At 45.8% G+C, this 22,840-nt stretch overlaps 1 protein-coding gene across 1 annotated transcript in view; it reads right to left on the reverse strand.

Annotated features, from left to right (window-relative positions):
* Positions 1–442: 442 nt before the first annotated feature.
* myo1d (myosin 1D) overlaps positions 443–22,840 on the reverse strand; it is a 140,290-nt gene continuing 117,892 nt past the window's right edge. The window contains exon 22 of the mRNA XM_079492911.1: positions 443–4,734. Coding sequence (XP_079349037.1) covers positions 4,578–4,734 — 157 coding nt within the window. The 3' untranslated portion in view covers positions 443–4,577. The remainder of the gene's footprint in view (positions 4,735–22,840) is intronic.

Here is a 22,840-nt window from a genome sequence, read left to right on the forward strand (position 1 = left end):
CTTCTAGCCAGGGATAGGGGAGGGGAGAGGAGGGGAGTATGTAGGAGCTGTGTTTAGCTCCCTCCTTCTAGCCAGGGATAGGGGAGGGGAGAGGAGGGGAGTATATAGGAGCTGTGTTTAGCTCCCTCCTTCTAGCCAGGGATAGGGGAGGGGAGGGGAGAGGAGTATATAGGAGCTGTGTTTAGCTCCCTCCTTCTAGCCAGGGATAGGGGAGGGGAGAGGAGGGGAGTATATAGGAGCTGTGTTTAGCTCCCTCCTTCTAGCCAGGGATAGGGGAGGGGAGGGGAGAGGAGGGGAGTATGTAGGAGCTGTGTTTAGCTCCCTCCTTCTAGCCAGGGATAGGGGAGGGGAGAGGAGGGGAGTATATAGGAGCTGTGTTTAGCTCCCTCCTTCTAGCCAGGGATAGAGGAGGGGAGTATGTAGGAGCTGTGTTTAGCTCCCTCCTTCTAGCCAGGGATAGGGGAGGGGAGAGGAGGGGAGTATGTAGGAGCTGTGTTTAGCTCCCTCCTTCTAGCCAGGGATAGGGGAGGGGAGAGGAGGGGAGTATATAGGAGCTGTGCTGGGTGACAGTGGGTCCTCCATCCTAATGATGAGTGGAGAGAATAGTAGAGCGGAACATGGAGGAGGAGCCTTGTGGGACCTCTCGTTGCTGGAGGTTATGGAGAGAGAATCCTCAGTGTTCATTTAACTCTGAGAGAGCGACCCTTTTACAGGTACATATTTGTTACACACTCTAATGCACTGTTCCCCCAAACAGTGGGCCGCAAACACATTATGGGTCCATTTTTGTTTCCTACATTTTTGTTTTTATCATCATTTCAAAACATTAAAAAAAAAAAACATTCCCCAAAAAAAGCTACAGTTTTCATGAATTAATACCAATTGAAATGTAATTTTCTTGAATAAATAAAATCAAAATCTAAGAAATTCCATAAATTAGAAAACAAATGTTTAAGAAGGTAGTGAAAATAGCCGATCTACAAGCAGCGCGTTGTGAGCTTGTAGATCTGCTATTTTCTTTTTTCTTTTTTTACTAATTTGGCTCCCAGAAGAATGTCTAATTTATCTTTTAGGCGACAGGCTAAATCGTTCTGCCCTAATGAACCACTTTCAACCGGTGTCCCTATTTTGGGGCGTGCCACTATAGGTGAAAACGTTGACACCGGTAAACTTAAACAAAAATGAAGAGATCTACGAGCTTCTCGCAGGGCGACGTGTCGTGAGCTTCGGCTGTTTTTCCTCCACATGACACCGTCCGTCGTACAACTAAGTCTAACACAGGGATTTATTTAAGTGGTTTACACTCGGCACACTCTGATCACACATGCACTTACTAACAGCCATGTGCTAAGCTGGGTTCCATCCCCTTCATTAGCCCCCTCACTTAGCCATGTCACTCCGTTAATCCACACTCTAAATACATAATTTTCTCCAAACAGTCCGATCCAAGCTTTAAAAGCTCTTATCAACCAATAGGGGGTGGGGGAAAGGTCATCTGTTACAAAAATGGAGATCATCTTCTTCAAAGGAACTGCGTGGTCTACAAACTAATTAAGATAACCGATTTTATATATATTTAAAAAGAAAGTCAAACGACGCCAATCCTTGTATACGGTTCCTCTAAAAGCGACTAGTAAGTAACCAGTTGTCATTTTCCTTACTGGTTTAAGTCAACGCCAGTTACCACTCTAACTAGGCCAAGCATCTAGGGAGCTTGTGTAGCTTTACCTTAGGCTGTCATTTTACCAGAGCAGTCGATAATCCTACACACGCACAGTCGCGTGTACACGCGCACGCATGCACACACGCACGCACGCACACACACAGACAGTAAACAAATACAACAAAGTCTGCGTGGGCATGCAGAGCTGTGTGTCTTCTCTCGCTGTGGACTGATCTAAAGCCTGCAACTGGAGCGCAAGGTGGACGTGAAAGTGCCATCCCCTATCGAGGCCAATCCTGTGCCTCAAATCGCCTGAGGATTTCATCCCTCCATCCTTGTCTGCCAGACAGGAGGAGAGAGTGGGTGGTCTAACGTTTCTCCTTAGAGGAGAAAGGGCCGCATTTCTAGACACTAAAAAGCTTGCTTCTTAGATGCATTCCTTCCCTTGGTTGTCTGTGGACATGTTTTTAATGCTATTACTTGAGAGAATGCTGTCAAACGGAACTTGCAGAACGTCTATTTTCTCTATGACACTGGTTCGCAACTAAATATAAATGTCCAAATCCGTTACGGCATGATTTCACTTGTCAGATGATTAACAACTGAGCCCTAAAAGCCTTTTTATGGACAACAAGCAAACTTGCTTTGTTCCCAGAAATGCATAGAGAAGGAAACAGTACAAACTTACAAAGCATGTACAAAGCATAATCTAAGGAAAAAAAAACATTTATGGCTTATATAGGATGATAATATTAGATACATTGTAGGCTATATTACACATATTGTATGTATGCCAACCAGATCAAGCATACTGGCATCCCACTGGGAAACCGTCTGTCTGGGGAGATATAAACATATATACCACAGCTTGTGAGCACATGCTGTACCAACCACTTGGTAGGGTTCCTATAGAGCGTGTGAGTTTTTCATTATAGTGATATTTCGTTTTCATATCCTATGCACGCATATTCTCTCGAGCGAGGAAAAAAAACAAAACAATAAAACATTTAGTTTGTGCAAAAAGCGCACATAGTGGCCTTTCTCCACCGGGAAAGGAAGGAAACGTCTGTCGCGTACACAGTAAAAACCCACTGTGTTTAATTTAAGGGAGAGAGAGAGAGGAAACAGCGACCCAAATGAACCTGTCATTTTGACAATAAGAGAGTTAAATGAACACCGAGACTGCAGGTAGTGAGTCACGACAGGGCTGTGAACACTCATCGTTAGTCGGTTACGGAGTCGGCGGCTCACTGTGGCCTCTTGGCCAGCCTCTCTGGCACACAGCCCAGGAGAGGAGAGGGCAAAGTGGCACAGACCTACGCACAACACATACACACATAGGGAGAGACACGTTACACAGGCTCTCTCGCTCTCACTTTCTAAGCTTCTCCCTTTGGTCTCTTTGATGAAGAGGATATTTCGTCGAGAGCCGGCCCATTCAAGAGCGGTGAGGGGCCCCACTACAAGTCATTAGGCCATTGACTCAACGACAAAGACAAACAACAAATTGCGCTACTTCCAGGAACTGGAAGGCAGTTCACATGGGGCCTGTTACGTACTGCACTGTGATACTCTCGTTTCTTCAGTCTTCACGAGGACGCTGGCAGCTTTCTAGCTTCTACGAGATTTGGACAATTCTGACACCTATACCATTACAAAAGTCTAAGACAAATTAATGCTTAATTAACGTAATTTTCATCTCAAGCCCAAAAGACTAGCCTCTGCATCCTTTTTGCTGGTACATCATTGTGGTGATCTGTTATACACGCACACTGCTTGCACAAAGATCCCGCATGTCACAATTTTGTAAAATTCTAATCTTTAATCCTAATAGCAAATTGGTCTCTGTGCCTGATTTTTAAAGCTCGTATAAGTGTATAAGTGCAATGGGAATTGCTGCCATCTGTAAGCACTTTAATTATTTTGATTTGAATGTTATTCCTGGTTGTGTAATTGTATTTTTCATTTCATTTGGCTGTTAGAAAGCTAACATCCCTTTGTGCATCCATATACGTGCTGTGGCGAAACCCATTGGCGAAACCCATTATACAATGATTTTATGCTGTTTGCATATATTCTGCATAATTTACACTTGCAGGGAGAGTATTATCAATGCAACGACAGTGCACTGTAGCAGAAAGGATTAGACGCAGAAGTTAAATTATGAGAGATTTTAGCACTTCCCTCTCAGAGCAGGCAAAGACAATTTGGGATGTGCTCAACACATCTCCATAACATAAACGAACTAGTAAATTCCATTTTCCCCGTGAGAAACCACGGAAACATATTCTTTCTTACCGGCCATTATGTCACTGGCTATGTGTCTTTTGCTACCCACATGGGGAGTTAAACCACAACGACGGAATTATGTTCAATTAACTTACCATCTAGGTAGGTTTTCAAAAGAGCATCATTACATATTCCTTATAATATGTCCTTAAAAATAAGTAAATACTGTCTCATGACTGTAAGCAAGTAATTAAAGCTGGCGTAAAGATACTCTTTATCGTATTGCTGTGGAACTTGATGCCACTATTGGCTTTTGATTTGTTTGTTTTTTTACTCCTTTGATTTGGAGTTCGTTTTGGAATGTTCAGAGCATGGATACCTCATCATCTCCTCTCACCGTGACTACCTTGGTGCTTATAGTCCTCTCACACCAACCCAATAAACACATTGTACAATGCAAAGCATTTTGACATTTTTGAGAAAAGAAAAGTCGCATAGTGTCGCATATTAAACACATGTTTAGCAAAATCTTGGATTCGGGATACATTTCGTGATCGAAACGTCGCGTAGAAAACCTACAGAACAAGGTCAACTTTTCTTTTTGGCACGGGAGAAGTGAATCAGGCATGAAACCTCATCTTGGCCCCGCTTTGGAAAACCTGTTCATTCCCCCTTTGGTCTGCGCTTAGTTTCCGGGCACGGCCAGTATGTAACCCGATCGGCTCTTGGTGAAGTCGGGCTGTGATTGGTTGATCTTGGGCTCCACGATGACGGTGCACTTCCTGCCATTCATGCTGCACTGGATGGGACTCGTTATGTTCACCTGGAGCTTCCTCCTTTCACTAGAGAGAGAGAGAGAGAGAGAGAGAGAGAGGAGGGGTTATAACAAGGGGCCAGTGAGGCTCTCCAACGTTGAAGCACTGGGCCCTAGTGGTAAGAGGAGGGACTGCAGGCGGACCCGTGGAAGTATGACGAGGAAACCCCGTGCAGCTGGGCTTTAACGTTGAGCGCATTTGCACTTCCGCATTTTGGGCACCAAAATTTGGTGCCCAAATCGAAAAAAGGCGGAAGTAGAAGGCTCTTCCGGGTGCTTCAAAACGCCACTGAGCAACATGACATGAATGGCAGGGGGGGCGGAGCTTCTCGCCAGTTCAGTCTCTATCCTTCTTTATACTCTATGGGTTATAAGAGTCGATCAATACTAGGAAGTCAGACACATGGTGTAGTTAGATACGTGGAGGAAGTGAGGGATACTGTCTCTAAGGTTTTGCTCATAGAGCAATTCTCATCGATTGACTGTCAAGCGCTAGAGGCATTATTCAGCAGCGGAGCCGAATCCGAAATCAACCGAAATGCATATCACACAAGGTCCTTTTAACCCATTCTGGACGGGAACCCCTTTTGGTGTTTTAAGCATTATGTTATACTTTAGCTGTTGAAAAATAGCAGATCTACACTACGAGCTTGTAGATCTGCTATTTTTGAAAAATCGTGAAAATGTGGTGCAAATCATTGAATATATATTCTTTCAGAGCGAACGTTTTTAACTCAAATCTTTGCTTCTGGGGGGTCGCTGGAACAACATATTTTCAGATGGGGGTCGGAGGCCAATTACATATATTTTTGGGAGTCCTTGACATGAAAATGTTTGAGAACGAGTGACATAGAAACAAAATGTCTTCAGGATTTAGAAGACATTTTGTAGAATCAGCCTCAGGTCTTAAATCAGTTAAGTTACAATACCGCAGCGTTAAGCCGGATTGTAGACGGTGCCACGTGCCCTGGAAAACAGCCGTCCGTTTTGGGCACGTGGCAACGCGGTGCGACGGGAGCATAAATTAGGCATCACTGCAGTGTTTATACCTCCTCGGCGAGGAACAACGCAGCAGCTTGGAGCATGTTATGAATATGCACAGCTATTGGGGACCGTCCTACAGCATGTGTGTTTGTGCATGTTGTTTCGTAGCTCCAGCTTGGAGCATGTTATGAATATGCACAGCTATTGGGGAGCGTCCTACAGCATGTGTGTTTGTGCATGTTGTTTCGTAGCTCCAGCTTGGAGCATGTTATGAATATGCACAGCTATTGGGGACCGTCCTACAGCATGTGTGTTTGTGCATGTTGTTTCGTAGCTCCAGCTTGGAGCATGTTATGAATATGCACAGCTATTGGGGACCGTCCTACAGCATGTGTGTTTGTGCATGTTGTTTCGTAGCTCCCACAGGAAATTTATTTATTTAGAAGGATGACAACCCATAAGGGGGTCGAAACGTTGTCATCCTTCTAAATAAATACAGTGTGCGGACTATACTTCTCCTTCTCCTGTACGTATTGTGCGTACTTTCCTTTGGATCTTGTTTTATGCATGTTCAAACGTTCCAAGGAGATTCGCCGTCACAAGCACATCTATCTATCTCACGTTCAGCCACGAGATCCCTGTATAGCGTCCCATTTCACATTTAACGAAGACAGCACATCTACAAGCTGAGCTTAATCTAGATAAGACTATTTTCAGCGACGAGATTTGGTATAGAGGGGAAAAAATAGAGTCCAAGAGACAAGTATAATATTAATAGACCCCTGTGACATATGATATGATATGATATATGATGTTCAACAAAGTATCTAGGGTTTCTAGGGTTTAAGAGGTTGTGTGTGTGTGTGTGTGTGTGTGTGTGTGTGTGTGTGTGTGTGTGTGTGTGTACTATCCAAGATACAGTACTATCCAAGTGGGTGTATCTGTGTCAAAGTGTACGTGTCTCTGTGTGCACACGCATGCGCGCCTATCTACAGTATGTGTGCTGCTGCATATGTGCATTTCTATGAATAATTCTAGGCCTTACTGTATGCGTACGCCCATCTGTGTGCGTGTGTGTATTTCCATTGAAAGGCCATACATTGAGGCCATTAGGCTGCTGACGGAGGCATGATCCATATGGCTGTGCGTGCTGCGGCCGTAGCGAGGCAGCGCCGCCGCCTTTTAGCGCCTGTCACATCTAGTTAGTCGCGCACCGCACGAACGAGCGCTTTGCCTCGTTTGCTCTTAACCCATTTTGGGCGGGAAACCCCTTTTGGTGTTTTAAGCATCGTTATACTTTAGCCATTGTTAAATAGCAGATCTACAAGCTCATAGCGCGGCACCGAGTGCCGCGCTACGAGCTCGTAGGTCTGCTATTTTTGAAAAATCTTGAAAATGTGGCGCAAATCTTTGAATCTATATTCTTTCAGAGCGAATGTTTTTAACTCAAATCTTTGTTTCTGGAGGGCCCCTGGAACAGCGGCCAAATACATAATAATTCTGGGGCTCCTTGACACGAAATAGGGTTTTTCAGAAAACTGTCATGATTTAGAAGACTCATTTAGAATCGTTTTCAGGTCAAAATGGGTTAAGCAGGATCGATGAGGGGGAGCGCAGAGTGAAAAGGGACGAAAAAGCACAAATTGTGTGGCTGAGAGAGAGAGAGAGAGGATGAGGACATTGGAATTTAAAGTGACGATTCTCTTCAGTGTGGTGCGGAGAATGACTGAACGGTGTGCAAAAACAAAGACCAGCGGAGAAAGGAGTCTAATGCCTGATTGAAATACTTAATTGGTCACGCACCGACAATCTGAGATTCACAATGTACTATGAGAGCTTGCAGACCTTTTAGTGCACCTGGCATCCAATCCAACTAAATATAAATTACCTTTCATTTCAAATCATTGCTTGACATTTACCCTGTTCTAAACCCATACTCAAATCAGCTCATCATCGGTGACACAGTTCCATGCCTAGGCTACTGAAGAGCCTGCCTGTGTGTTGTTCCATGCCTAGGCTACTGAAGAGCCTGCCTGTGTGTTGTTCCATGCCTAGGCTACTGAAGAGCCTGCCTGTGTGTTGTTCCATGCCTAGGCTACTGAAGAGTCTGCCTGTGTGTTGTTCCATGCCTAGGCTACTGAAGAGCCTGCCTGTGTGTTGTTCCATGCCTAGGCTACTGAAGAGTCTGCCTGTGTGTTGTTCCATGCCTAGGCTACTGAAGAGCCTGCCTGTGTGTTGTTCCATGCCTAGGCTACTGAAGAGCCTGCCTGTGTGTTGTTCCATGCCTAGGCTACTGAAGAGCCTGCCTGTGTGTTGTTCCATGCCTAGGCTACTGAAGAGTCTGCCTGTGTGTTGTTCCATGCCTAGGCTACTGAAGAGCCTCCCTGTGTGTTGTGTGTTCCATGCCTAGGCTACTGAAGAGCCTGCCTGTGTGTTCAGTTCCATGCCTAGGCTACTGAAGAGCCTGCCTGTGTGTTGTGTGTTCCATGCCTAGGCTACTGAAGAGCCTGCCTGTGTGTTGTTGGTGACACAGTTCCATGCCTAGGCTACTGAAGAGCCTGCCTGTGTGTTGTTGGTGACACAGTTCCATGCCTAGGCTACTGAAGAGCCTGCCTGTGTGTTGTTGGTAAACAAGTCCATCAAAATGTTAATTAGACCCTGCGGCGCGTCAAGATTCGTCATTCACGGCGCATGTTGTTCTCACTCGGTCCGAGGGGGGGGGGGGATAATGAGTCAGCGCTCAGCGTTCTTCTCATCTCCATTACGTGATCTCGCAACAACAACCACCACAACCAAGACAACAACAACAACCCCCCACTGCCCACGACGCCACACTCCTCCACAGCACTGGTTCCCAAACACTGGGTCGGGACCCATTTGTGGGTCGAGGACACATTTTTATTTACCCACCCACCCATCCATCCATCCATGGTAACATCACTGTACAGTATGGAACAGTGTACGGTAACACCACTGTACAGTATATGGAACAGTGCATGGTAACACAGCCTCCGGTTGCCATGGAAACCCCCCTGAACTGAACTCCTCCATCTGTCATGGCCGCCACTGCCAGCCAATGGGACTGTTTGTGTGATTGTGTCTCCCGTGAGAGTCTGGAGTGTGTGTGTGACTGTGTGCGTGTGCGTGTGCGTGTGCGCGCGCGCGCGTGCGTGTGTGTGTTAATTAATGCCCTTTCTCGTGTCCATCTTTCATGGCATTCCATGCTATGATCTCCTTGAAGGGCATGCAGGGGTTAGGTGTGCACACACACACACAGACACACAGACACACACACACACACACACACACACAAACAGTACAACAGTAAATAGCCACGAGGCATCCGCTGGACACACCAAGAGCCAATTCGGCCCCTTTATTATGATGTGTCAGCACAGCGAGGGCTGCTTGGTGAAGATACAAATAACACCTTTGACATCCCAATAAAACTTAACAGGGCATTTTATCTCCCCTACAGCCCACAGCAAGAAAAAAACACACGGTCAACTGAATCTTAAGGTCAGTGGCTGGCCGGCCTTTTCCCATCATGGGTGGGTCTGAGCCAGAGACAGCCCTGAGGGCAGACGTGGCCTCCTTTCCTACACTGGGGATTCAATTTGATATTTCTCTCCATAACCCCCCTCTTCCTCCCCCTCCTCTTCCTCCTCCTCCTCCTCCCCCTCCTCCTTCTACTCTCTGTGGTGTCTGCCTCCGTCCTTCATGCCATGCGAGTACAGGCTCACATCTGACCCAAACTCCCTGCACAGGGGAGGGGGGGGGGGGGGGGGGGGGTGTTAGAGGAGGAGAAATAGGCTGGCAAGCTAGAAAGAGGGGGGAGCTAGTGGATAGAAGGCTTGTGGGGGACTGGTTGATAGCCTTGGCGACCTTGCAGGCTTGTGCAAAGGCTAAAATGTAATTTACATAGCATGTTAGGTAGACAGATTGCAGGTTCATTTGTATAGCGTGTATCGTTTCAATGTACAAATGATTGATTTTCTGATGTTATACTGATTAGACTGATGAGGTTCTTGGTTTACCTATGATCCATCCTACAGTAGATTACTACTTGATGTATTACCTTGTGTTTACGTTGCTTACTGTGCTAAATGCCTACATTGTAATTAGAAAGGTAGAACGGAGACAGGAGAGGAGAAACACCAGAAGGAAAACAGAATGTATTCAAGACAAGGGGTCTTTTTAATTCCACACATTACTGATTTCTTGAGCCTTTACCGGTTCCCAACAAGAAAGTGTAGTATTTTTGTTCTTTTTCTAGAGATGGTAGAAGGTAGACGTGAGCCAAAAATCCCAAGTGTTCATTTGTGTTTAGTGTTTAGGCTATGACTAATGAAAACTGGGGGTGAAGGTACAGTACAGACAGAGTGCTTGACATTTTCTTTTCTATTTTCAGGCCCAACGCTCACGGATGCCTTTGGGTGCTGCGAGGCCGCCTGGTCCCAGCTGTGACTCAGCCTCCTCACAGAGGAAAGCTGGCTCTCCACCCAGCCTTCCTGTCTGATGGAATATTTATGTTTGCTGCAGGTGGAGCAGCTAGGGGAGAGAGAGGGATGCAGTTGGGGAGGGAAGGCAAGGCTAGCTGAGACTTGCTAAATGCACAGACAGGACTTTGGGGAGGTTGGATGTAGGTTAAAATGCCCCCTCCTTGTCACATCTAGAGGAGATGACAGTGCTGCTTTACAGGGTAGTGAAAAGGGGAAGCTGCAAGGCCTGGGAACTGGAACAGTGCCCAGAGTTTGGTACCAAAATGACGTACTCGAATGATATGGTCAACACCTGTTTTTTAGGAACAAATGCTACCATGCAGTGGTTCCCAAACTGTGGTGCGTGCACCCCTTGTGGTGCGCGAGCACCTTCTAGGGGGTGCACGACATGAAAAGGCTAATGGTGGTGCTATGGTTTTATTTTAAATATATTAACATATTATGCCAATATATGGGAAGTATATGCAGAATATGGCCAGGTTCATATATGTGCATATATGTGGATAAATAGGAAATATATATCTCTATATAGCTTATGCAATTTATATTTCCATGTGCGTCAGCTAGGTTGGGAGGAAACAGGGGGTGCACAGCCAAAAAGGTTTGTGAACCGCTGTGACTAAGACAGCTATAGGACAAAAGTAAACACATTACATAACAAAACCTTACCTTTTATATTTAAGTTAAATTATTGACTTTTTCGTTTCGTTTTATTAAATTATTGTCTGATTCTATTCTTGCATTATTGTAACACGGCCGGTATTCGGCTGGTCTTGCTCTAGCGCCATGCCAAAAAACAAAAAAACAAACAAATAAATTTAAAACAAAAATCCGTCCAGGTGCCCAAATCGCGGCGGTTTCATTCATATGGACATAAAGAATCAACTGACTGTGAGAAAACGCTAATGTTACTGCTGCCGAATTAGTTACATTCAGGCATCATGTGCCTGGAAAGTGAAAAGGTTACCCGCCACACCCCTGGCAAATAACAAACAACAATTCTCAGAGCTACAATGTATGTCCTGACTAATGTTGTACACTAGCTGCCTTTTATGAAGAAAGAACCTGGTCTATAATGGATTGCATTTTCATAGCGCTTTTCTATGCACTACGTGCCTACTCAAAGCGCTTACAATGGTCCATTCATTCATATACATTGGGAGGTGAAGCGGCGAACAGTCGACACCAGCGTCCTCACTTCCCACATTCAATGGTGGCAATCACTGGAGGCAACGCGGGGTTCAGTGTCTTGCCTAAGGACACTTCGACATGTAGAGTAGACAGGAGGAGCCGGGATTCGAACCACCGACCCACGGCTCATTGGACAACCTGCTCTACCTCCTGAGCCACAGCCGCCCCTAGAGCTAGAGTCCTCCCCTGACTGTCTGCTCTGCTGCAGGCCACGGCTGCTGCTTTGAGCTCCCGTACTGGAGCTCAAGCTGCGGAACCACAAGACTCTTATTAATAGGCCTATACCTTTGAGTAATTACAACTCCCAGATGAATATAGTGAATACGATGTAATTATACTAGTAATAATAGGTATAATATGCTGTTGTTTAGGCAGACGAGGAAGACGCTGGGAACACTGGTGGTGCAGAGTGCTTGGGCACCCGATAAAAAGCGTTCCAAGTCGAAATGTCGATATATAAGCGTTCTGTTCGGCCTGAGAATGCATTATGATCGGCGGATTAGAGCGGCCGCTATACGGTCGCATCTTGGTCATTTCTCATACGGTTTATTGTAAAAAGATTGTTTTAGAGGCACCTATAGACAGTACATGTGAACGCTATGCCGTACTGTGCAGAGAACAACAATATGCAGCAGAGGATTGCAAACAGCAGCAGCAGTGGCTGTTTGCTGTGAGGCATGAAAGGCGTGAAGAAGACTGAAGAGGAGAGCTAGGACCTGAGGGAACGTCTCCTACTGAAAAGAAGTGACAGCAGGTGATCAACTATAGTGCACACACGGCTCGGCGCCAACAGCATGACAAAGATCAAATGTGTGGGAGTGTGCACGCACGCACGCACGCACGCACGCACGCACGCACGCACGCACGCATGCACGCACGCACGCATGCACGCACGCACGCACGCACGCACGCACGCACGCACGCACGCACGCACGCACGCACGCACGCACGCACGCACGCACGTGTTCAGAGAGAGAGAGTTGTCGAGGTGATAGGAGCTGTAGATGAGCCCATACTGTGGATGTGTCAGAATCTCCCTACTGATCTCCTCCATAAACACACACACACACACACACAGCCTGAAGCCGGCTCTATTAAAACCTGTGGCCTGCTTCGATCGATATCTCACTCTTTGTGTGTGCGTGTGCGTGTGTGTGTGTGTGTGTGTCACACCACACTGAGATAATGAAAGGAAAAGGCAGAGAAGGGGGAAAAAGAGCAACGAGTGTGCATTCTTGTGTGCGTTAGTGACCTCTGTGTGTGTGTGTGTGTGTGTGTGACGTGTGTGCGTGCGTGCGTGCACGTGTGTGTGCGTGCGCGCGTGTGTGCTCGCAGCCGCGCACGCGTGTGTGCGCGTGCATGCGTGTGTGTGTGTGTGCGTGCGCCTGGGCAGTGCAGCAGAAGGGGGCTGCAGGGTGATGCATACTGTCTGCATGTGTGTAGATAGCCATATGTGTAGTCTATATGTGAACATGCCCTATATTTGGCATTTATATTTTGTATATCTGAAACCTATGGGTCATGTTGTTGCCTGATGAAGGCAACGTGGACAACTGAGGCACTGGTTTCTTCTCAATAAAGCTACTTGGTTACGTGGTTATGTGTTTTGTGTACTGGTACATAATAGCAAAATTAATTTGTTCTGGTTCCTCAGATAATAATAATAATAATAATAAAGTACAGTAAAATCTGAAATAAGACATTGATGGAGCCCCGTTTACCGGCACCCCGCTGATACAGGTGTCCATTTTGTAGTTGTTTTTTTACATTCAGGATTTTTACAAAATAGTGAAAGAAAAAACACGTCTCATCTGCCAGTAGACTTGGGTGAGTTGCTGGAGCCAAAGGGAAACCAAATGAACAAACAAAAGGGCAGCCTTTGCATATCTCAGCTGTCGCAAAGAAACTACAAAATGTTCATTTTTCAGGAAATGAAGAAAACCTTAATTTCTTATAACAAAGCAATAATGCCTCATCATGAGAGGGGGAGAGGTGGTGGAGTTAGCTGTTTTAGCAGACAGTTTGAGGGTCCAATGGAGTCAAGAGGTTTTGTCCGAAGCGCTTTTTAATACTTTCCATTGTGGAACACACAGACATAAAGTGTGTTCAATAGCACTGATTTATGCAAAAAATAATAATCAAAAACCTCACAAATTGAGTTACAGGTATGTGGTTTCCTCCCGACAGCAACGATATCCCAAACTGTGAACTGAAATCTGATATTTAAATTGTTTCTATAGCAAGCTTTCGGTCTTAGACCTCCTTCAGGCATCATTTTACAGTGAAGTGTACAGTCCAAAATGGGGACAGAAAGAAAGGAGAGTGGAGATATAGGGGGAGGGGGTTCCCCGTTTCCCTTTTCTCTCTATCTCCTGTAGCAGACTCTTATCCACTCTCTGCTGTAGCAGACTCCTATCCACTCACATCTTCATAATCACATGGATCTATATTTATCCCAGCAGCAGCATCTCACATGGCTCACTCACACGTCTCACGTGCTACAAAGCAACACACACACACACGCACGCACGCACGCACGCACGCACGCACGCACGCACGCACGCACGCACACTGTATATACAGTGAAGTACACACATCCTCCCCTGAACTGCAAACCTGCAGAGTGTGCACGCACACCCACACCCACACACACACACACACACAGCAGACCTATCTGTAACTATAGGTGGACTAAGGAGATTATATACTGCATGGGTGATTGTCACACACAATGGGGGATTCACCACACCAGTGATAAGCGGCATGGAATAGAGCGTTCCATCATTATTACTGATGTGCACACAGAACATCACTGAGCCTCAGTGAGCTGTTTTTTTTTTGCCAACACGGCATCTGCAGGTTGCACACCAATAATGGAGGGAGACGTAGAGGCATCATTTATACTTATAGCTGGGTCTGAATTCGTCCAAAATCAACAAGATTGTGCACTTGGTGACAAGTTTTTGATTTTTGGTATGATGGTAGGTATGGTTATAAGGTTTTCAAAAACCATCGCAAACGAGTTGGGAGCGCCCCCTAGTGGCCTGTTTGCAATGAATCTAATATTAAATGGGTCAGTATATGGCTAAAAATCTAAATAATTGATAAAAGAGATTTTCCAATGGATTCTATTAGTATTGGGTGTGATAAATAACATACTAAAAAATTAGGAAAAAATAACTTCTGGAAAGGCATCATTTTCAAGATGGCGTCCACGATGGCTGCCAGGAGCTTAAAATGCCTATAAACTGGGATTTAATACATACAAAATCATAACAATTATGCACTTGGTGACAAGTTTTAGATATTTGGCATGATGTTAGGTATGGGCATAATGTTTTCAAAAACCATCGCAAACAAGTTGGGTTCGCCCCCTAGTGGTCTGTTTGCAATGAATCCAATGCTGGCCTATTTAACATTGGATTCATTGCAAACAGACCACTAGGGGGCGAGCCCAACTCGTTTGCGATGGTTTTTGAAAACCTCATGCCCATACCTAACACCATGCCAAAAATCTAAAACTTGTCACCAAGTGCATAATTGTTATGATTTTTTATGTATTAAATCCCAGTTTATAGGCATTTTAAGCTTACCGAGGCCACCGTGGACGCCATCTTGAAAATGATGCCTTTCCAGAAGTTATTTTCACCCACAATGTTTATATGTTATTTAGCATACCCAATACTAATAGAATCCATTGGAAAATCTATTTTATCAATTATTATAATTTTTTTTTACATATTTAATCCAAGCTTTATAGGCATTTTGCAGCTATTGTGGACGCAATCTTGAAAATTATGCCTTTCCAGAAGTTATTTTTTCCTACATTTTTAGTATGTTATTTAGCACACCCAATACTAATAGAATCCATTGATTTTTTTCTTTTATCCATTATTATGGTTTTTAACCATATACTGGCCCATTTAATATTAGATTAATTTCAAACGGACCACTAGGGGGCGAGCCCAACTCGTTTGCGATGGTTTTTGAAAACCTTATGCCCATCCCTAACACCATACCAAAAATCAAGAACTTGTCACCAAGTGCATAATTGTTATGATTTTTTATGTATAAAATCCCAGTTTATAGGCATTTTAAGCTCCCGGCAGCCATCGTGGACGCCATCTTGAAAATGATGCCTTTCCAGAAGTTATTTTTTCCTAATTTTTTAGTATGTTATTTAGCACACCCAATACTAATAGAATCCATTGGAAAATGTCTTTTATCAATTATTTTGATTTATAACCATATACTGACCCATTTAATATTAGATTCATTGCAAACGGACCACTAGGGGGCGCTCCCAACTTGTTTGCGATGGTTTTTGAAAACCTTATAACCATACCTACCACCATACCAAAAATCAAAAACTTGTCACCAAGTGCATGATTTTAACGAATTCAGACCCAGCTATTATAGCTGTTTTCTGTGAGTGATGTGGTCGCGTGGAAAAGTATAAATGAGACATAGTGGAGTGTCGCTGGCATGTGCTGACACGTCGAAGACATCTTGGATTGTGGAATTAGTCCCGATTCTTGACCACGCCATTCAAAAATACTATAGGCTATAGGCTGTGGCTCAGGAGGTAGAGCAGGTCGTCCAATGATCCATGGGTCGGCGGTTCGAATCCCGGCTCCTCCTGTCTACATGTCGAAGTGTCCTTGGGCAAGACACTGAACCCCAAATTGCTCCTGATGTGCTGGTTGGTATACCTTGCATGGCTTCCGCCGCAATCGGTGTATGAATGTGTGTGTAAATGGGTGAATGTAATGCACAGCGCCTTGGATAAAGGCGCTATATAAATGCACCATTTACCATTTAGCATAGAGCCTATTAGTTCCTATAAGGGCACTAAACTGAACACAAGCTGCAGGCCAGGACGAACAAGCAAGGACCACCAACAAGCAAGGTCGAGCTGGTTTTCTCGGGGCGGACCTGGCAAAAGGGAGTCCTCTTCAGTAGCTAGGAGTCCTCTTCAGTAGCTAGGAGTCCTCTTCAGTAGCTAGGAGTCCTCTTCAGTAGCTAGGAGTCCTCTTCAGTAGCTAGTCCTCTTCAGTAGCTAGTCCTCTTCAGTAGCTAGGAGTCCTCTTCAGTAGCTAGTCCTCTTCAGTAGCTAGGAGTCCTCTTCAGTAGCTAGGAGTCCTCTTCAGTAGCTAGGAGTCCTCTTCAGTAGCTAATGATATGTGCTTATTTTTTGGCTATCCACAGAATGTACCCTTTATTCTAAAGCGGTGGTTTTCAACCATGTGGTCCGGAGACCACCAGTGGGCCTTGAGGGGGTTCCAGGTGGTCCCCAGCTAAATGATGGACAGTTGCTAACCAAATGGACCCTTATAGATCTTTAACTCTTGAGAGCCTTATAGATCTTTAACTCTTGAGAACCTTAAATTATGGTTAAACATCTCCACTACTCCACTACATCTCCACTACAGCATGGAATTGTGGACAAAACCTTCCAACGACAACAAAATATTCGTTAGTTTTGGATCCGAGAGGCTAAATCTCATCTCAAATGGTGGTCCGTGGCTCAAATACCCAATAGATATCGGGCCTTGATATGAAAAGGGTTGAAAGCCACTGTTCTAAAGGGGATACATTACATCCCTTACTATTTATTTGCTCCTGCACTAGGCCTGCCAGATGTGTCTCGTTCAGTGTTTGAGGCACTCATAGACTAGACTTCAGAGAGACTATAAAATGCCTGGAGGCACGATTAAAAAAACACAACCCGAACATTAAGACCGGATCAATCAATTCCAGGAACTCCTACTCTTCTGAAAAACCTCCTGCAATATCACCACGCGATGATCCATCTAATTAGAAAAGCAGACTCTTTGCCTCCAGAATTTATTAGGTTGAGCAAGTGCAGCGAATCTGCAGGGCGGATGTCTTTTTTATTTTTTTATTGGTATTTTCATTTTGTCATTTACCTCTTGGGGAAAATAATTACTATGCTTATTATGAGGTGGTGTCTATGTGTAATCTGTGTGTGTGTGTGTGTGTGTGTGTGTGTAAATGGTAAATGGTGCATTTATATAGCGCCTTTATCCAAGGCGCTTTACATAGATTGTGCATTACATTCACCCATTTACACACACATTCATACACCGATTGCGGCGGAAGCCATGCAAGGTATACCAACCAGCACATCAGGAGCAATTTGGGGTTCAGTGTCTTGCCCAAGGACACTTCGCCGGGATTCAAACCGCCGACCCATGGATCATTGGACGACCTGCTCTTCCTCCTGAGCCACAGTCGCCCCGTGTGTGTGTGTGTGTGTGTGTGTGTGTGTGGGGGGGGGGGTCGGGGGGGGGGGGTGGGGGGGGTGGGGGGGGGGAGTCTGTTTTCAAAAAGAAAAGAGGGCGAGAGAGCAAGAAAGACGAAAAACCAAGAAAGCAACAAACAAATAAAGAACAATCAATCAACACAGTGGAGAGAGGGAGCCAAACCGTGAAGACCGCCTCAGAGGCTATAAGATCAAACATCCGCTCTGAACTAGGCTATGGGAAAGTGAGACACACACAGAGACACGCACGTATACACACACACACACACACACACACACACACACACACACACACACACACACACACACACACACACACACACACACACACACACACACACACACACACACACACACACACACACACACACACACACACACACACACGCACATGAGCATAAAGAATGGGAGCACCTGACGATACCATATAAAGCCTCTCTCTCATCACATTGCCGCGCACGTGAGGCGACGTCCTATTAGGCCGCATGCGGTGTCGAATAAATCCTGCTGTAATAATAATAATAATAATACATGGCCGTTTGGAATATTGTCAGAACTAATCTCCATCACTCCCATGGGGGGGATTGTGTTTGAAGCTGCATCGCACATACACAGTAAACATCAGTAACTTGTTCCGGAGGCGTTTGTGCTTCATTAGGCGTAGCGGAGGAACAGATGCAAGTGAACGTATAAGGCAGTGGTTCCCAAAGTGGGGTCCGGGGACCCCCAGGGGTCCTTGAGGGAGTTCCAGTGGGTCCCCAGCTAAATGATATAGTTTGGAACCAAATGGACCCTCATGGGTCTGTAACTCAGAGAGTGTACAAATGGAACCAAATGGAGTACACTCTCAGAGTTAAATTAACATTGATTTTACAATATAAATTGGGGGTCCCAGAAATAGATATGCCATTAAATGGGGGTCCGTAGACTAATGCATGTCAAACTGGGGGTCCTTAAAATTAAATGGGTTGAGAATCCCTGGCATATCCTTTCAAATGGGGGTCCGCGGGCTAATTAGTGTGAATTTGGGGGTCCTTGAGGTGAAAAGGTTAGGGAACCAGTGGCATAAGGAACACGTGTGGACTGGCTGGCAGCAGCAGCTTGAACACGTGCCAACAGGAGGGACCCTTAGTTCCCTCATGGACCCGCTACGGCTGATCACTACCTATCAATACTGGCCACTCCTTCAAGCTGTCGCCCTGGTATTTTTTTTTAGATAGACATGCTGTGCGCAGATGTCCCGCTCAGACAAAAACCTGCAAAGTACCTTCTGCCCCTCTTCACTGTGATCGCCTGTTTAAGAGATCAATGGGAAACAAACTGGGGACGGAAGTGTACAGGCCCTCTGGAGGAAAGGGGCTTCTACGTATATTCCCACGGGGGTGGAAGCACTGATGAGACAGACAGATGGCCAAGTGTCTCTCACACTGTGGTGGAGCCACAATGGCCACCCAGCAGGAGCCCCGTGTCCCTCTTAAAACAACCACAAGGAGATCCTTTGATCCCTCCATTCGCATTCTTCTTCCCGTTGACATCGATGGCTTTTTGCCTAAATTGGCCCGTGATCATGTGCTGTATATGTTCGTATCTGTCAAGAGGAGCCGGGCTTCAAAGATCGTTACGCACAATGGGAGCACCTTCAATTAGTTCACTGGTTGTTGACAGGAGACCGCTCACTTGTGAAGTAAAATCCCCCCAACCCCTCCCCCTCCCCCTAGTTTAGCTCGCCGGTCAATATGTCAATGGGGAGTTCATCTATGCTCATTTATTGACACATTGTTTTGCCAGTAGGATGGCAGGCACAAGTGGACGCTCTTATCCCCAAAGGGAGACGACGAGAGAAAGAGTGACGCAGAGTCTGGTCAATAGTGTTGACCCGGACATGAGGAGAGGGCAGAGAGAGGGAGGGATGACGCGCACACACGCACGCACGCACACACACACACACACACACACACACACACACACACACACACACACACACACACACACACACACACACACACACACACACACACACACACACACACACACACACACACTAATGTGACTGAATGGAAGACAGCAAGGGGAAGAATGCGCGATGGGAAGAAGGAAAGGGAAGTGGAAGGACGGAGAGGTGGAGGTGACGCCATGACGAGGGTATAGAGAGCGTACGGGGAAATAGTCTAGTAGCCAGAATGTCATTGGGCTAAAAACGGCCATTGCCGTCATCATCAGTTTTGCAAAACTAATGCTTGGAATGGATTCAGCATCATGAAAACCCCCTAGTTTGACATGTCACATGCAAAAGAAATTTTGAATATTTGCCTTCTATAGGTTGTTAATGGTATATGGTCACAGATTATGCCAATTATGAAAATTGCTCAACATATGCAAGTTAGCATCCGGCAGTTTCTACATGCTGGGGACCCATACTCAACATTTCTAACATAAAACCTTGGTGTACTCAACATGTCCGGGTTCACAATGGGGCTCTATGGGCTGGCTACTAGACTAAAAATATAAGCATAGACAGGGATAGGCTGAAAGGAGAGAGACAAGGGCAGAGGGAACATGGGGCACGGGTTCGGAGGATCAGAAATGGGTAGACAATAGAAGGTGATATGGTGCTGTTGCCGGGCGGAACAGAATAGTGTGTGTGTGTGTGTGTGTGTGTGTGTGTGCGCGTGTGCATGCGTGCGTGTGTGCGTATCTGCAGAACGGGGATTGCGATAGGCTGCATGTAGAGGTTACTGTGGCTGCGAATGGATCTCCAGTCTATTGTGGAGACAGAAAAACAATGCGTTGCCTCTGACATCATCATTCTAAAGTGTACATATAGAGCTCAACATGATGCTTTTAGCGAAAGCTAAAATGACCCACCGCTAGGTTATACACAGTAAGTGCATGCATTCCCGCCACGGTGAACAAAGCTCCAGGCAGGGATTTCAGCATCCTATCCTGTCCTTGGCCATTCACAGAGCCGTACAGGGAGGCATACACAGAAGAACTTTTAAAATACAACTTTCAATTTTTTTATTCTGAGGACTAGTAAACTAAGGACCCAGCATGTAACCAAACGGCCCCTCCGTGTGGTTACATCTGTACCCTGTAACTGTTTGGTAAAATGCTCTTAAAATAGGAAAGTACATTTTCATTACATTACATTACAGTCATTTAGCCCAAAGCGACTTACAATAAGTGTATTCAACATAGGTAGGGAACAAAAACTACTAGTCACCAGAAGTCTTTAGTGCATTTTCTGCAAAAACAAGCAACCAAGAGTATACCTAGCGCTAAGGTAAAAGTGCAATATATCAGCTACCTATTTCCTTAAACAGATGAGACAAAATAGCTAAATCAGATGAGCATGAGCTAAAACAATTAAGTGTATCGACTAAACAAGATCCAATAAACAATACAACAATAGAAAACAAGCGTTCGTACAACTAGTTAACAACAAGTAGGTCAGGCAGAGAGGAAGGGTAGTGTTTCCTGAAGAGGTGGGTTTTCAACCTGCGGCGAAATATGGGCAGTGACTCTGCTGTCCTAACATCAGTGGGAAGTTCATTCCACCACTGTGGGGCCAGAACAGAAAAGAGTCGTGACCGTGTGGATCGGCCAGAAGGACCCTTGAGTGACGAGGCAATCAGTCGCCCCGAGGTGGCAGACCGAAGTGGTCGGGCAGGGGTGTAGGCATCGACCATAGCCCGGAGGTAGGAAGGAGCTGTTCCTTTCACTGCCCTATAGGCTAACACCAGGGTTTTGAACTGGATGCGAGCCGCTAAGGGGAGCCAGTGTAGAGAACGGAGAAGGATGGTTGTGTGGGAGAACTTGGGGCGGTTGAACACCAGACGAGCCGCAGCTTTCTGAACAAGCTCCAGAGGTCTGATGGCAGATGCCGGAGCACCAGCAAGGAGGGAGTTGCAGTAGTCCAGGCGGGAGATGACGAGAGCCTGGATGAGCACCTGGGCTGCCTTCTCCGTGAGGAAGGGGCGAATCCTCCTGATGTTGTAGAGGAGGAATCTGCAGGACCTTGTCACTGATGCGATGTTTGCCGAGAACGTCAGTTGATCGTCCAGGGTCACACCCAGATTCTTCGCAGTCCGAGTTGAGGTCACCACAGCATTATCAATGGTGATGGCCATGTCTCGGTGCGGACAGCCCTTCCCCGGGAGGAACATCAGCTCGGTCTTGTCCAGGTTGAGCTTCAGGTGGTTTGTCGACATCCACGCCGAGATGTCAGCCAGACAAGCAGCAATGCGTGCCTCCACTTGGGTATCAGAGGGGGGGAATGAGAGGATCAGCTGGGTGTCATCGGCATAGCAGTGGTAGGAAAAGCCATGGGAGTGGATGACAGCACCCAGAGATGTAGTGTAGAGAGAGAAAAGAAGAGGACCCAGAACCGAGCCTTGGGGAACCCCAGTTGTGAGCCTGTGTGGTTCTGACACAGACCCTCTCAGCATCACCTGGTAGGAGCGACCCGTCAGGTAGGATGCAAACAGGGAGAGTGCAGAGCCTGAGACACCCATACCCTCGAGGGTGGAGAGGAGGATCAGATGGTTCACCCACATTATTAACCCACATTATTAACCCATTAAAGCACATGTCACTGATGTGCGATGATAAGTATTTTGATGTATTACCATGTATTCGTTCTTACTTTATTGTAAATCGCTCTGGATTAACCCATTTTGGGCGGGAACCCCTTTTGGTGTTAGCATTATGTTATGCTTTAGCTATTGAAAAATAGCAGATCTACAAGCTCATAGCGTGCCACCGAGTGGCGCGCTACGAGCTTGTAGGTCTGCTATTTTTGAAAAATGAGGTCAGGATGTAGAAGACATTTTTGCCTATATGTCTTTTGCCAAGAGTTGCCTAAATTGTAAAGCGTAAACACCACCTGCCCCTAACCCATAGACCTGAGGACGATTCTACTAATGTCCTCTAAATCCTGACAGTTTTCTGAAAAACCCATGTTTCTATGTCAGTCATTCTCAAACTATTTCATGTCATGGACCCCCCAAGATTATTATGTAATTGGCTGCCGACCCCCATCTGAAAATACGTTGTTCCAGGGACCTCCCAGAAGCAAAGATTAGAGTTCGCTCTGAAAGAATATATATTCAAAGATTTGCACTACACATTTTCATGATTTTTCAAAAAATAGCAGACCTACAAGCTCGTAG

Source organism: Electrona antarctica (genome assembly GCF_951216825.1).
Source record: "Electrona antarctica genome assembly, chromosome: 22".
In the NCBI taxonomy this organism is placed as follows: domain Eukaryota; kingdom Metazoa; phylum Chordata; class Actinopteri; order Myctophiformes; family Myctophidae; genus Electrona; species Electrona antarctica.